A 16,610-nucleotide genomic window follows, 5' to 3' on the forward strand; every position below is an offset into this window, starting at 1 on the left:
GCATAGCAAATTATCTGCAAGACCTTGGCCTGTATCAGGTGCACCTTAGTCTCCAGACTGACATCATTGCTCTTGAGTACTTTGGAGAGGTCTCTGAAAGCAGACTTGCCCATTGCAATGTGCCTTTTAATTTCCTGGCTGGTAGTAGACAAAAATGTACCATCAACTGGGAGGTCTGGAGCCACAGCCCTCCCGTTGAGTTCTTGCTCCTCTTCTTGCTTCAGGAAGGGTGCCCTGCCTGCCCCCCTTAACAGTGTAGTAGAAGAGTATCCTGTTCCCACATTACAGGCAGGAAAGTGCAGGAACTCTGGGGGCTACTCTCATACCCAATACCAGAAGATAAGCCGCTGCTTCGCCAGCCAGCTCATATGCATTACCTCTGTTCAGTTGGAGAGGCAGACAGCAGCCTCTGGGGACTGTCCCCAAATTTTTAGCCTCAACTAGCAGACAGAGTCCTGGTAGGGAGATGGAGACAGGGCAGTGAACCACCTGAAGAAGAATCTGCCAGGGATAGAACTTGACTCTGTCCCTGATGCTGTACAGCTTCAACATTTTGACCTCAGGCTACAATATACCAGATTTACTGAGAGCTTAGGATGGACCACCCTTCCCCATAGGCTTTGGCGCCTTAGACATCTACAGTGAAGCTTGTCGTTAGAAACAAATGTGGGGAGTAGCCTGTGTCCATTGGGTGACCGGACTTTCATGTATATCTCTTAACTGTAGTGTCCCCCGTTAGGGTTCCACACTTTGATGCTCTGTGTCTCTGCAAACACCAAAAGGTAGTAGAAAGCAATACTACAATTTTGTGCTGTTTTCTACCCGTAGAAGGCAGTCTCCAGAGTCTGCGGCTCCTCCAGAGCAGCTCTCAGAGGCTAATCAAAAGGCCATTGAAGAGGCAGTGGCTCAAGAACTTGAGCAAGACCAGAAGCAGCTGCTGGAATTGAGGAGAGAGAGGATACAGCAGCTGCGGGAGAAGCTGTGGAAAGAGGAGGAAGAGGAGATCCTTCAGCTTCACCAGCAGAAAGAGAAGTCCCTCAGGTCCTGCTCCTCCCCTTAGGCAAGCTCTTCAGGGCCTGTCAGTCATGGGGTGGGGGGGTGAGGTGCACCCTTCTCCCACCCGTGATGTCCGTGACCCCATGATGACTACTACTCAATGGAGGAGGAATGAGATATGTGGCCAGGGCATGTGCCCTTCCATGTTTCAGGAAGATGTTGGGAGACGTGCTGGTAATGGGAGCTGTTGTTGTTGTTGCACACCAGAGTCAGAACCGACTCTCCACTGGGTTTGCAGGGGCAATAATTGGCATGGGAGGAGATTGCCCATCCTTCTCCGGCATAGCAGCTGGTGGATTTGAACCGTGTGCCTTTGGGATTGCAGAGCAGATCCTTACCCCTGGTCCACTAGAGCTAGTTACTGTTAGGTGGCATCAAATTCGTTCTGGCTCACAGTAGCCCTGTTACATGCAGTAGGTCGAGACACTGGCCGCCCCGCCCCTTTCCTCCAGTGCTGTGTTTGAACCTGTTGTGGCAGCCGCTGTGCCAGTCCATCTTGTTGAGTGTTGTCCCCTATTTTCTGCTGGCCCTCTACATTAACAAGCATGATCTTCTCCTGGGGATGATCATTGATAACGTGTCCACAGTACGTTAGATGAAGTCTTTCCATCCTCCCTTCCAAGGAATGTTCTAGCTGTTACTGTCTGAGACAGATTTGTTCTTCTGTTAGTCAGTATTCTTCGACAGCACCTTAACTCAAATGCATTAATTCTTTATTCCCCACCCCCCAGCCTTCTTTATTCATTGTTCAGCTATTGCATGCTTATGCTGCAATTGAAAATAGCCTGGCTTGGGTCCATAATCCTCCAAATTACATTTTTTTGCATTTTAACCCCATAAAGAGGTCTTGATGACACAGTGATTATGTTTGACTACTGAGTAAAAGTTTGGTAGCCCAAATCCACCAGCTGCTTCACTGGAAAAAGATGTGGCATCTGCTCTCAGGAAGCTTTACGTCCTGTAGGGTCACAGGAGTCAGAGTCAGCGTGAGAGCACATTTGGAAGAGAGGATTGTTGACTATATACATATTAATTTGCTTAGTCCACAGAACGGCTCTGAGGTATTAATATCAATCCCATTTTATACATTTTGCAATACAGAGAAAGAAACTGAGGCACAGAAAGGTCAAGTAACTCATCTGTGGGGCTATAACTAATAAGAGGCAGCCAATATTTACCTAGGCAATTTGCCTGGAACTGTTTTGTTTTTCTTTTACTTAATACTCTCTTCTGTTTTCAGGTAAGGTTTCTAGAGTACTGTAGATTCCCTTCTTTGTAAAGTAATTGATCAGAGATTGTACAGAGATTTTTTTAGAGAGATTGTTCGTGACATTGATTTCTTTTATCATGATGCATGTGAACATTGCCATTAAGATTTTCATTAATCTCGCTTCCCTATCCCGTTACACTCTCAGCTTTGTTTTTAAAGTAATTGTAGGCTGCTTGGTCTCATATAGATGTGTTGGGTTTTTTAAAAAAGTGCACAGCTTTGAACAAGTTATATTCTTTATTTTGTGAGATAACCTGATATTTAGTGAAAGGATAACTACAAGGGCATGTTTTGGTTTGAAGTTGAAGGAGTGTGAGAAGGCAGTAATCCCAGGGTGTCCAGCAGGCACATAAGTCTGATTATTAGTTGTTTAGGAATATAAGGTTCAGTTGTCTCATTCTCTCAGGACCCATGTCCTATGGTCCTGGTTAGGATGGCTGTAGTAGCAGCCAGGTACCATCTAGCTCTTCTGATCTCAGAGTAGATGAGACTGGTTGATAGGCACTGTTAATCTCGCAGTCTTGTTTCTTCTTTCCATCTGTAATTTTGCTGTGCACAAGTAGAGGTTTCTGAGATAACCTTGGAACCTGCTTTCTTAGCTACTTCCTTAACTTTTAAAGGAGGAGTTCTGTTGGGTGTTATCGCCCTGTTTGAATTCAGTGAGACTATAGGGACCACAATCCTGATCAAGAACCAGAACCTTCTATTTCAGTTCCAACTCTTGGCATTGCTGGCTTTACACATGAGGTGGACATGTGCTATGAGATTGTGTGTGTACAAAAAGTAAGATGTTTGTTTTTGTTATAGAAAAAGGCACCCTAGGGCTAGTATAGTGTCTCTACAGAATCATCAGGGCCCAGTCTCCTTTATTCTATTTACTCTGCCATCTTTAATGCAGATTTTTACTGTCAAGTTGTCTTTATGGTCCAGTATGACTGCAGGAGCTCCAGCCATTGTGTCTTTAGGTAGAATAGGGATAGTATACAAAAAACACCTTCTATTTCAATCAGCCTCTTTTCCTCTTTTATTTTTTAAAATTATTTTAATTCTGATTTTAATAAACATTTACAGACAAGTTAGATTTTCATTCATTCATTGTTGTACATTTTACTCCCTCACCCTCCCTTCCTCCTGCCTTAGTTCACACCTCTTTTAAAGGAGTTTTTCTGGAAATGTTATCTAATAACTTCTGCTCATATCTTATTGATTAACTCTAGTTGCAAAAGAAACTTGGAAATGAAACCCCTTAGCTGGGCCTGTTTTATTAACAGAATAAAATGATTGTTCTGTTAGCAAGGAAAAAAAGAAAAGGAGAATGGATATTAAGACGGTAATAAGTAATCTCTACATCCAAAGATGGGAAAGGTAATACAAGAGCAGTAATACATTTAATTTACTTGGCAGTTTAACTCAAGGCTATATCTTGTCCTTTTAGATAGAACTTCTAAGAATAGTATAGGTTGCTTTTTATACTTTTCCGAGAAATTGTCTTCCTAATCATGTTTGTCTTGGACGTGAGTTCCCTGAGGGAGCAGCAGTTTTCTTGGTGTGGAGACTCTGTAAAGGGGTAAGCTACTAAAAGGAACATTTGTATAGGCAGTGGGGTGTCCGCATGGGTGAGACAGTCACTTCTGTTGGTGTGGGAGCTCTGGTGCTGCAACAGTTAAGTGTTGGGCTGCCAACGGAAAGGATGAGGGTTTGTACTCCCCTAGCACCTTGTAAGAGACCTAGCTTGAAGGTGATAAGTTATAATACCCGATGGAGCTAGTCTGCTCTCTCACGTGGGTCTCTCTGAATTGAAATACACAAACAATCCCCTTAGGTAGAGTTTGGGCTGCTTACCATTTGGGGCTGGTTAATATCTTTCACGTTAAAAAGCCATGTATTGGACACCTACTTGTCAGTGATGTTGCTCAGCACCTGTTGTAAGATAAGATTTTGTCCCTGGAGAAGTTCCCAGACTTGCAAAAGTATCAGCTGAACACAAGGTTAATGTGTATTTTCAGTGTGTGCTTGGTTCAGAGCAGTGTAGAGTTAGAGAGGTCTACATGTGAGGGGAAGGAGGGGCGAATTGACTAACCTGTGGGGAGTAGGAAAGGCTTCCCAGCAAGGAGGTGGCATCTGAGCTGGGTTGTGATTAATGAATGGTGGTGGTTGTTAAGTGCTGTTAAGTACAACCCATAGCGGCCCTGTGAACAATGGATCTGAACCCTGTCCTAACCTGTGCCATCCTTGTCATCTCTGATGTACTTGATCTCATTGCTGCAGCCACTGGGCACTCCATCTCATTGAGGCCTTTTCTCTCTTTCACTGGTAGTAAGGGGAATTCATCAACTAGTAAGGAGAATTCTGGGCAGAGGAGCCAGCATGAATGAAGGCCAGGAGGCAGGGGGGAATGTGGCATTTGGAGATAGAAACTCATCTGGTAGGACTAAACGGGAGTCTCTTGGGTGGAGAGCAGAAGCATAGCAAGCGAGGGTGCGGTTGGGGCCAGGTTTTATCAGTTGTTGAGTGGCTGCCACACAGAGGTGAATCTCTAGGTAGAGGACAGCCTTTGGAAGAAATGCTGTCCCAGGATCAAGCAGCCTGAAATCTGCTTCCTCTGACAAAGCATGTAAGCGGCGTTCATGCTTCATCCTTTACCCCATGATAGAGAGGCAGTGTGGACCCAGGGACTGAGATGAGGCCTCTCTTTATGGCTGAGGAAGCTTTATAAGCAGGCAGCAGTGCTGATGGAGGCAGAGCGCCAGGGCTTATGACTAGAAGAAGAAGACAGTGTGGTCCCCCAAACAAACTCCTCTCCTGTACCTCCCAGTTCCCTGAAGGAGCAGCTGCAGAGAGCCACGGAGGAGGAGGCGGCTCAGTTGAGAGAGGAGGAAAACCAAAGGCTGTGCCTGCTCCGAGCCCAGGTCCAGTCCAGTGCAGAAGCAGATGGAGAGCAAATGAGGTGAGGATGTCCTGCGAGCTGCCCAGCCCCCGGGGGCCGGCCACTGAGTGCACAGGCCATCCTTTCATGCTGTCTTCCCAGGGCAGAGCAGGAGGCTTCCCTGCAGAGGCTGAGAGAAGACTTGGAGTCTCTGCAGAAGGCTGAGAGGGCAAGCTTGGAACAGAAAAACAGGCAAATGCTGGAACAACTCAGGGAGGAGATGGAGGCTTCGGAGAAGAGGGAGCAGGCTGCTCTGAAAGCCGAGAAGGCGGCGGCTCTGCAGCAGCTCAGGGAGCGCCTGGAAGGAGAGAGGAGAGAAGTGAGTGAGTGCAGTGGGGCCTCACTCTCTGCTGCGTCTGGCTGTCAGGGTGCCTGCACAAGGACTGGGTGGCGGGAGGCTAGGCAGAGCTGGGATCCACGCAGACAGTGGGTGTAATGCCCAGATGCACAACAGTGAGCGGACAGGGCACCTTGCTCTCTGTGGACTTGACTTTCAGGGAATTGCTGCCCTGGTTCCCATGTCATCAGAGGATGATGGAAGGGGCTGAGGGATCCTGCCAGGGCTGTTCTGGGCTGGCAGCAGGCACTGGTGTGGCCTGTGCCAATGAAGCTATTAGAGGTCTGAGGAGAATTGTCCTGTGGACCTGGAGAGATTTCACCACTGAGAGCGCTTAAACTAGACGAGCGGTCTCCAGACGAGAGAGCTCTCCACTGGCCTGTCCCTGTGGGGCAGCTGTCATGACCCCTCCTTGCCTACTATGGAGTGAGAAGGTAGCCCCTTAGAAGAATTTTTTTCCCTTTGTCCTTCTCCCCTCTCTCTCCAATCAGATGATCTGTCTGTAGGTAGCTGCTGAAGAACCAATCAGAGCACATAGAACTTCATGTTTTGTGAATTGTAGAGTTTTTCTTAGAGCTGTTTCAGCTATCAGACAAGGAAACACAGCACAGCAGAGAAAACACCAGTGTACCACAAGTGCTTGAAGGTGGAGTGGAAACACTCAATCTTTGGGTCTTACCTGCGGTCATCTTCTGTGCGCCTGTGGCCTTGCCTGGAAGCGGACATGGAAGTAGTGGGTCGAGTCCTAGCCCCGGTTCCTTCACTGGCTCTTTCCTGCCTCCCAGGCTGTGGCCGCACTGGAGAGGGAGCACAGTGCCGAGCTGGAGCAGCTTCAGTCCTCCCTGGAGGCCAAGCACAGAGAGGTGAGATGCAGTGGCTCTGACCCCACAGGCAGAGCCTACGTGTCGTGGTCCCTCTCAGGGCCCTGAGGGAGGGCGCCTCTCTCCCCTTCCAGGGCTTGGATGCCAGATCCGTGGGAGGTGAGACCCCAGTGAAACAGCTCCAGGGCTCTTAGAGAGTAATGCTCCCTTGTGTCGGGGCGTCTGCAGGTGGTTTCCAGCCTCCAGAAGAAAATAGAGGAAGCTCAGCGGAAGGAGCTGGACCGACTGCAGGAAAACCTTCAGCGGATGGAACAGAAAAGCCACCAGAAGGTTCACCAAGTGCTTGAGTATGAGCAGGAGGTGAATACTGGTCTTATACTTCAGCTCGGGTGTGTTCTTGCCCCATGCTTACTTACAGTCTGCCTACCCATCTCACCTGTGTCCTCTGGTTTGCTCTGGATAGGTCAGTGGGGAGGGCAGGGTGGGTTCCATTTTGATGCCTCATTTCCCTCAAAGTCTGATAGTTTTCCACTCCCATGCCTCTGTGTGTGTGTGTGTGGCATATGATCTGGTGTCATGTATATACATTATCCAGTGGAGGTGTTGATGAGGCACATGCATGCCACATGTGTGTGTAGGCCTTTAAGAGTGTTGGTCTCCTGCGTGCTGCAGCCCTTCCATCTGCCTTGCAGCTCAGTGGTCTCCTGAGAGAGAAGCGTCAGGAGGTGGAAAGGGAGCATGACAGGAGGATGGACAAGATGAAGGAGGAGCATCAGCAAGTGCTTGCTGAGACCAGGGAGCAGTACGAAGCTGAGGTGACTTGGCTTGGTGCCTGACAAACCCCTGGGGTCCTGGGCTGGCTGGGAGGGCAGGGGAAGGGGATGGACTATGGTAGAGGTCGCTAGAGGCTCTCCCTTAACAGGAGTCCCGTGCAGTGCTGAATTGGCTTCTTTTCTCTAAAACATTAGAAAACTCTTCCTGTTAGGAGAATGGCTCGTCCCTCCTGCAGGAAGCACTTTGATTCTTTTAGGAACACTCACAGCTCACATACACTCTGTGCCTGTACACTGCTGTAAGTCTCTTGTATGTATTAACTCGTTCAGTCCTTCAAACAACCTTAGGAGGAACATTGTCTCCATTGAAAAGATGAGGAAATGGAGACTTTAGTGGCTTAAGTAACTTTTCCAAAGTTACATTCAGCTAAAAAGTAGATGCACTAGGTTTCAAGCCCAGGCCTTCTGGCTCCAGAGTATGCAATTTTAACCACTCCATTACCTGCCAGCAGTGATAATAGACATTTCAGGACACCAAGAAATAGTTTGTTGTGTACTGTTGAGTTGGAACAACCATAGCTGACCCTCCAGTGGGTTTTCAGAGGTAGTAAATTGCATAGGAGATTGTCCATCTTAGAGCAGCTGGTGGATTCAAACTATATACCTTTGTGTTGGCAGTGTGATTCCTTTCCACTAAGCCACCAAGCCTGTTCTGTGGGGCAGCTGAGATGACTTTTCCTTTCCTGTTGTGGAGTGAGAGGTAGTGCACCTAGAAAAAATTTTTTCTCCTTTGTCCTTACGGCCTCTTCCTCCAATCAGATGTTCTATCTCTAAGTTAGATGCTGGACTGAATATCAGTCAGACCACATAGAACTTAATTTTTTGCAAAGAGTAGAGCTTAGGGAGCTCTAGTGGTTAGTTGTGCAACCAACCAAAGGCATGTAGTTTGGATCTGCCAGCTCCTCTGCAGAAGAAGGATGGGCAGTCTCTTCCATACAATTTCCTTCCTCTGATTTCTGACCTCTGAAGAGTCAACTCTGAGTTGAGTCTGACTCCATGGTACACAACAAAAGAAAGCCACTGAAATGCCAAGAGACACACTAGCAGGAGCCAAGTGGACTTCAATATTACATGCACTGTTTCCAGTCCTGGAATCTTTGGTTGCTAAGTGAACCCCAACTAACTGCTGGGGGTGACCAGTGGCAGGGTCAGAGGCTCATCTGTAGCCCATAGCTGTCAGCCCAGGAAGCCAGGCTCCTGCTGTGGTATCTGGGGCAGGGATTGCAGACTCTTTCCATAATCTTTCAGCAGAATCCTGACTCAAATGGATTAGGACCTTGTAGAGGAATAGTGGGCATCATTTATTAGTGACCTCTCTTCCCCTGAGGAGAAAAAAATGTGCATGATGGAATGGTAGAAGTTAGGCTCCCAGAGGGAGGCTTTCATGGGATGCTGGATGGTGTCTACTTCAGCTGGGGAGGCAGGTGTCGACTTTTGTGGGGAGAGGACTACGCTGTCTGTACACCCTCTACTGAGGTGCTTGGCAGCTGTCGTGTCTCCGATCTGTGGTGTCCTGACCCCAGCTTGCCTGGAGTGGAGGCAGGGTTTTCAGGGCTAACCAGCACCCTCTTGGTAGGAGCGGAAGCAGCGGGCTGAGCTGCTGGGGCACCTGACGGGCGAGCTGGAGCGGCTGCGCAGGGCCCATGAGCGTGAGCTGGCCACTGCTCGTCAGGGCCAGGAGCAGCAGCTGGAGGACTTGCGGCGGCGGCACCGTGAGCAGGTGATGAGGGGACAGGTGAGGGGTGGGCACAAACGTGTCGTGCAGTAGGACTTGGGTGGGCAGCTTTAGGAGTGGGGTGTTTCACTTGTCCTCCCCAGGCATCCTCGTTCCTCTTTATTTCTACACTGGAGACCATCCCTAGTATTAAGAGGAGGCTGGTGCCTAGGAAGGTCTTGGGGTTTGGCATCTTTGCTGCTCTTTGTACCTGCTGGGGATAAATAGTAGCTGCCATTTTCCTGGGAGGTTTCAGGGAAAATGGTTGAGATTGAGGTATGGTGCTATGGGCTCAGGGACCCTGCTCCCCCAGCTAATGTCCTACGCCCTTTCTCCCCACCTATGCTCCTGTGCAGGAAAGGAAACGCCAAGATTTAGAGGTGGAGCTTGAAACCAGAACTAGAGATATCAAAGCCAGATTGGCTCAGCTGGAGGTGCAGGTGAGGGGGCGGAGAGGAGGACAGGGTCTCTTGGGGTCCTTCTTGACATCAGAGTTAGGACTCCCTGAGGAACGGGAGGCCCCCCACCCCTCAGGCCTGGGCTCCACATGTCAGTACCTCTTCCTCTCCTCACTGCAGGAGGATGCCGCCCGCAAGGAGAAGCAGCAGCTTCTGGATGTGCAGAGGCAGGTCGCTCTCAGGAGCGAGGTTTGTCTGCCACTCTTGGTTGGGGTCTCTCTTTCTCCTTCCCCATCCCTCTGCCTTTGCTCTGTCCCTCTCTTGCTCTTCCTAGGCTCTTTCACTTCCTTTTGTTCACCTGATCTGCCCAGAGCAGTGGAACTCCAGACTCTGTTGGCTGCTGGTCTGTGTATCGGACCCTGTGTGGAGCCCACCTGGGCACCTCAGGGAGTGGGATGGGCGCATGCAGCCTGCAGGCTCCCACCTTGTTCCTTTTCTTCCCGAATGCTCCTGTTCCCTAGCACTGCCCTCTCCACACCTGCGTCCTGCTGTGTCTCCAGGTGCTTCTCTCTTTCTTCCTGCCCCAGGAGGCCTCAGCCACCCGCCAGCACCTGGAGGAGACCAAGAAGGAGCACACCCACCTGTTGGAGTCAAACCAGCAGCTGCGAAGAGTTCTCGATGAGCTTCGGGCCCACAAAATGGAGCTGGAGTCCCAGGTGGAAGCGCTGCAGAAACGCCTCAGGTGTGTTTGCAACTCTGTGGTGCCCACTGGCCCAGAATGGCTTGCCAGGCCTTCTCATTGATGGCGCTCGGGGCCCAGTTCAGGGCCCTGACTTGGGAACCAGGCAGAGGGACTGTGTCAGCTGCTGTGGATGACTTTAACAAACAGAAATCTATTCTCTTACATTTAGTGTGTTGGTGTTGTGTACCATCAAGTTGTAACCAACCCCTAGCTGACCCTCCAGCAGGTATTTGGAGACAGTTAATCGTATGGGAAGAGTTTGCCCATCTTTCTCTCAGCGGGCAGCTGATGGATTAGAATTGCCTGCTTTTGGGATTGCAGCATAGCTTCTTACCACTATGCTATCAGCGGTCAGCACTAAAGACCTTACTGTTTAGGAGGCTCAAAAACTCAAACTCATTGTCGTCAAGTTGGAACTAATTCCTAACTGGTTCTCTACTGTGTTTACTGATACTGTAAATAGCACAAGAGGAGATTGCCCATCTTTTCACCAAGAAGCGACTGGGGGATTTGAACCACCAGAGAGGTGCTATCTTTGAGTTCACAGTGCAACTCACTATGGTTTGCGCCACCAGTACTTCCTTTTAGGTGGTTCAGAAAAACCTCTCAAATTCATTGCTGTGGGAACCACTGAGCCTCCAGTGGGTTTTCACAGGCTGTAAATCACATGGGAGGAGATTGCTCATCTTTCTTTTACAGAGCAGCTGGTGGGTCCTAACGATCCACTTTAGGGTTGGCAGTGCAGCTCCTTACTGCCTAAATGATCAGAACCCCTTTCAGGAGCCTAGAAGTCCAAATTCAAGGTCCCAGACTTAAGGAAAGCCACGTGCGCTCTCTGTCGGTTGTGGAGGAAAGTTCGAGTTTCCTTCAGCATCTGTAGGACAGGCGTTTCTTAGAGATGTCCTGTGTCTTGTGTCAAGGATTTTCCCAGGCAGATGCTCTGCCCTCCTGGCCAGTGTTTTCTGGTGGCCCTGAGGCTAGCTGTCCTCCCTTTCATCTGTAGTGAGGTGAAAGATGATACAGGATGTACCCTTGGGGAGTTCCTCTTATATCTGTCAGGGCTGTCTCACATCCACCTTTAATCCTCTTCCAAATGTTTTTGGCCTATTGCATCATGGGGATTGTTGCATAGCTTCCACATGATGATATTGTATGTATGATTTCTTGGAGGACACAATTCCATTCATAGGCAGTCTGAAGTTCCACCCTGTCTTACAGGGCTGCCATCAGTTGGCATTCACTTGAGGGCAGTGGGTTTTGGAGGTGTGTCAGAGTCCCTAGTGATGCATTTATTGAAACTCTTGTCTGCTAGCTGAAAACTTGGTAGTTCAAACCCTCCCCTCACTCCTCAGGGGAAAGATGTGGCATTCTGCTTCAATAAAGATTTCCAGCCTGTGGGGCAGCTCTGCTCTGTCTTAGGGGGTTGCTAGGAGGTGGGATCTGTTTGATACCAGTGAGTTTTGGGAATGTAGGAGGAGCACTGGTGGTGGAGCTGCTAACGGAGAAGGCAACATCTCAGACCCACTTTACTTTTGTACTGATTGCAGCCTTAGAACCCCATGGACATCAGAGAGGGTAATATGGTTCTCTCTCCTTCAGAACGGCTCAATCAGAATGGACTTTTCAGGCTTTAGTTTTGGTTTTGGTAGTACTGGGGGCCTTGAAAAGCAGGGAACCCCTGCTTCTACTGCCCGTGCCCAGTCCATCTAAGAACACTGACAAGAGTAAAGAATTGGAGATGTTTGTGCTCACTTTTGGAGTGTAGGCCTTGAAACCATGCCCAGGAGCCCAGCAGTGTGGGGTCTGGCCTGCTGTCCTGTGACATTGTGCCATCCGTCCACTTTCCATACCACAGGGGCCTGCACGTGGAAGCTCAGAGGAAGCAGGACACGCTGACTGAGTTGGCAGCTGAGGAGAATAATGCTGCTCCACACTTTGAGCCAGATCTGCACATCGAGGACCTGAGGAAATCCCTTGGGACAGTAAGTGTCTCAGGGTGACTGGGCTTGGGGCTGGGGCAGGACATCAGAGAGGGTAATATGGCACTTTGCTTTCTTTCTATTTTTTGGCACTTTGCTTTCTGTGGGGCCTTGGCATCCTATTTGGATTATTCCCAATCAAATGCTGTTTTAAGAGAACAGTACCTGCTAGCCATCTGGGCTGCATCTGTGTTTAGGCTCCTGGGAGGGGTTTGGGGTCACTTAAACCTACAACTGCTTGCTTTTGAATGACTTTGCTGTGTTCAGTGTGTTTTTTCTTCTGCGTCCTTAGAACCAGACCAAAGATGTGTCCCCTTCTTTCTCTCAGAGCAAGGAGGAGATGGACTTGTCCTTGGACAGGTATGAGAACTGATTGGGTTGAGGGTGCCCTGATAGGTGAGGAGATGCTGCATCTCAGAGCTGGGGGAGCTAACGTTAGGTGACAGCAGTGATCAGTGGGGCTTGATTCAGGAAAGGGGGTTCTGAGGTGCTGAGCAATCTTTAGATAGCCACAGAGCTTCTCAGTGAGGGTCCCCTGCTGACCTCTGACTGCAGGTCAGGCTGATGGACTTACCTGTTTCTCTCTCTGGAGACTTCAGGTGTGATCTGCCTCAGGGTCCAGGTGGGGAGACTTAGTCCAGCTGTCCACACCCTGCAGATGTTGAACTATGGCTTTCCAATAGGATGTCCAGCCCGGCTACTGCTGCCCATGCTAAGGCTGGGCATCTCCTGAGAAAGGCGTTCCTCAGGTCGTCTGTTTTTCATCTTTAATACCTCTGCCCTGCTCTGCTCTCCTACAGCGTCCGGCACTACCTCTCTTCTGAGGGCTTCGCCCTTCGTAGCGCCAAGGAGTTCCTGGTGAGGCAGACGCGCTCCATGCGGAGGCGGCAGGCGGCCCTGAAGGCCGCCCAGCAGCACTGGCGCCGTGAGCTGCTCAGTGGTCCAGAGGCAGCCACAGACCTGCCGGGCACCGATGCCCTGGACGATGTGCGCAAGAACCTGGAGGAGGTCAGGAGCTTCGGAGGACACCGTGACCCTGTGCGGCGGTGGGCGAGGGCCAGGGCACCCAGGGGACCTCACTTGGGACTTACCCTCAGTTGTTCATTCTGCGAACCCCGGACGAGTGGCCACAGGGCCTGGGTCATTGGAGAAGGTTGTCTTGGGAGATAGGGTGGATGATGTAGGGTGTCTGTGTGAGGATGAAAGTACCTTACACACTTTTCCATGGCCACGCGCAGTGTGCAGAACATTTTCTCTAATCATAAATCAGATGATGCTCATGGCAGTCTCGGAAGACACACAAGGTAGAACAGTCCTATCGTTTAGGTGAGGAGCACAGAGGACGTTTTTAAAGTTTCACGTGCAGAGCTTTGCTTCCTGTTCTGTCACGCTGAAGACTGTTCATCAGTATAAATCTTACGAACACCTCCTGCTCTGACTGGGTTGCTTCTCTGTTTTCATCAATTTCCAACCCATCAACATGACACAGGATAGGACAGAGCTCAGATCTAATGCTCACATGACCCAGCAGCATCTAACAGCAGTAACAACTTGCAGTGAATGGGCAGAGACGGGGTGATTGTTGTTCCCTGGGATCTCAGGCTTGAGACCACCTGAGTGTCTTGGCTGTTAGGCTGTCTCGGCTCCCGCCTGGCCCTTTAGAGTCTGAAGGTGCCCAGACACCCTGGCTGACCAGGGGACAGCAGAGGGCAAGTGTTGGTGAAACAGACAGACTGCCCAAGAGTATAGAAGTGAGGCTGCTTTTCCTCACTCAGGTCCTCCTGTTGTTCTGCTTAATCCTTTACGATAAGGATGATGAAGATAGTAATGGTGGTTGAAATAGAAATGATAATAACTATCTGGTTAACAGTAATCACTGGAAAGTTTACCAGGTGTGGGCATAGTATGAAGATAAAGTTTATCAGGTGTGGGCATAGTATGAAGATAAAGCCTATTTTCATTTAATTTCTCCCAGCCCTTGAAAAGTAGTCATATTTTATAGATGAGAAGGCAGACAGAGAGGTTAAATAACTTGGTTCAGATCACACAGCCAGTGGCTGAGCTGGGCCTCCAGTATCTGTGTGTAAGTCGTCACCTTCCTCCTGCCTGCCTTCCTCCCTGACTCCAGGAGACCAGGCACCTGGATGAGATGAAGTCGGCCATGCGGAAGAGTAAAGATCTGCTGAGGAAGAAAGAGGAAAAGCTGAACCAGCTTGAGTCCTCTCTCTTGGAAGAGGTACAGCTCCAGAGACACATGGCTCAGGGTGTCCATGGCCTCCTTCTCCCATTCTGGGATTCGTCTGGGTTGGCGGGCCCCAAGTGAGAGGGGTCTGGGCCTCTGGGCTTGGGGTCCAGCCTGGTGAACATGGCATGGCTTCATCTCTGAGCTGGCTGAGAGCTGTGGGTTTGAATGTCTGTGCTATCAGGACTGGGTGCCCTGAGTGTACCTGGAGGCTCCCGCTGAAGGTGTTTGAGAAGGGGATACAGGTCAGGGTACCTGAGGAGAGATGTCAGTGACCATGCACAGCCACTCCCCACCATTTGTCAAGGAGCTGAGGCATAGATGTGACAGGAGGAAGCACAGGGGAGACACTGCCCAGAGGAGCTGGGCTTCTCTGGGCCAGGTGCCTTGTCACATATATCTCAGGTAGTGAGTTCTCTTGACCTCTCCTTCCTCCACCCCTGACAGGGAAGCCTTTCCCAAGGTACTGTGGATAATTCTGGGCCCCAGAACCTTCTCACCAAACCCTCAGAACCCCACATGTTGTAAGGGCAGTGGCAGGAAACACACAGAAAGTGCTAGTGAGAACGTTTTCCTTTTGCTTGTCAGGCCTCAGATGAGGACACCCTGAGAGGAGCCTCCCCCAAGAAGGTTGTGACCTTTGACCTCAGCGATATGGACGACGTGAGCAGTGAAAGTTCAGAGTCTTCCCTCCTATCTCAGAGTGAGTGGTGGTAGCAGCAGGGAGGTGAAGCAGGGCTGAGGACCACCCTCACTCCAGTGGAGGTGTTTGAGCCAGGCTGTGTCCGCCTGGCAGGCGTGGGGAGGCGTGTATCGTTGGGATTTGGCTACACACAGGGTATGGGCTGAGGGAAGGCATCTGACACCCAGGGGCTCTTCACAGCAAGCAGTATCCCCAATGGCCCACCCATTACCATCTCTAGGGGGCTTGTGCCCCCTTTGCTGCTCTGCCCTGCAGATGGGCAGGAGGGCAGGAAAGCCTCTCGGCCCTGTCTCTCTAGGCCCTGGGCCCCTCCCGAGGCCTCTCCTGGAGAGGCTCACCGTAGTGATCAGCGTCCAATTGGCACTGCCTGGATCACAGGGCCCTGCCGTCCCTCCCCATCACAGCTGAGGGACTGTGGCTGGAGGAGCTGGGCACGGCAGGGATGAGTAGGGGCCTTCGGTGCCGGCGAGGTCTGGGGTCCCTCCATAGCATCTGTTTGATTCGTTTCAGTCAAGCCAACCTCAGGTCCCCAGTTCCCTGACAAGATCCACTACTTGAGCAGTTCCCTGCAGCGGATCAGCAGCGAGCTCAACAGCGTCCTCGGCATGCTGGGCAGCCTCAACACTCAGGCCCCACCACCGCTCTTCACCTCCACACCCGCGCAGCTCTCGCCCGTGGCCCCTGCCTACCCTTCCCTGCCCAGGCTCTCCACTCCGGCCCCAGTTCCACCCCTGAACAGCCAGTGGGCTTGGGACCCGGGGCTGGGCCCCAGGCTCTCCTCCGTTTCTCAGTCGGTGGACGACTTCCTGGTGGAGAAATTGCGCAAGTATTTCCCAAGTAAGCCTCAACTGGGCCCACTCAGCGTCCACCTGAACCACCCTGCCTTTCTCTGACTCTTCCTCTCACTTCCCTCTGTTTTCATCTCTTCCTGTCTTTTCTTCCTTCGTTGCCTGTCCCCTCCTCTATCACCTGTGGCCCCATCTCTTGGGTCTTGGTCCTCATCCTCTGTGGGTCCCTAGTGAAGATGGCCTGGCTCATGACCTGCAGCCACAGGCTCTGTGGGGTCTGGATGATTCCCTCAGCCTGCACTGACTGAGGCCTTGGCTGTGGGTTCTTGAGCTTGACAGAACCTAAACCTAAAATGTCATTGTTGTCGTCAAATAGTTGCCATGTTGTGCGTCATATTATGCACCAGGAATTTTATATACATTCTTAAAATTTAGTGCTTATAATTACAATCCATTCTTCAGTGTTAGATTACAGTACTTCTGATGATTTGTATTTTTAAAAACATACTAACCCATTTATGAGGTAGTAATAATGTTGCTCCACTTTACAGATAGGGAAATGGAGACTCGGGTTACGTAGTATACTTCAGGGTGCCAGTGAGTGACCTCGGTTTCTGCTTGTGTGTGACCCCTGGCTTGTGGCTTCCTCTTGGTCCTGTGCCAGGCAGTCCTCATTGATGCCTTAGTCCTGAGGAGGCAGGGGAAAGGCCACAAAAGAGAGATCCCTTGAGGGGAAAAAGTTTTATCTTGTCTCCCTCTCCACCCAAATTAGAAAATAGGTTTTGGAAGTAAATAGGACAG

At 50.4% G+C, this 16,610-nt stretch overlaps 1 protein-coding gene across 1 annotated transcript in view; it reads left to right on the forward strand.

Moving 5' to 3' along the window:
* Positions 1-16,610, forward strand: part of CEP164 (centrosomal protein 164kDa) — an 83,030-nt gene that overhangs the window by 63,738 nt on the left and 2,682 nt on the right. Inside the window, 16 exon segments of the mRNA XM_006890877.1 lie at positions 832-1,041; positions 5,142-5,273; positions 5,355-5,571; positions 6,375-6,452; positions 6,639-6,770; positions 7,103-7,225; positions 8,820-8,963; positions 9,314-9,397; positions 9,536-9,604; positions 9,943-10,097; positions 11,953-12,079; positions 12,369-12,436; positions 12,862-13,084; positions 14,205-14,312; positions 14,907-15,083; positions 15,555-15,858. Coding sequence (XP_006890939.1) covers positions 832-1,041; positions 5,142-5,273; positions 5,355-5,571; positions 6,375-6,452; positions 6,639-6,770; positions 7,103-7,225; positions 8,820-8,963; positions 9,314-9,397; positions 9,536-9,604; positions 9,943-10,097; positions 11,953-12,079; positions 12,369-12,436; positions 12,862-13,084; positions 14,205-14,312; positions 14,907-15,083; positions 15,555-15,858 — 2,351 coding nt within the window.

The sequence above is a fragment of the Elephantulus edwardii genome, unplaced genomic scaffold (assembly GCF_000299155.1).
Source record: "Elephantulus edwardii isolate Elephantulus edwardi_28Jun2011 unplaced genomic scaffold, EleEdw1.0 scaffold00093, whole genome shotgun sequence".
Lineage (NCBI taxonomy): Eukaryota > Metazoa > Chordata > Mammalia > Macroscelidea > Macroscelididae > Elephantulus > Elephantulus edwardii.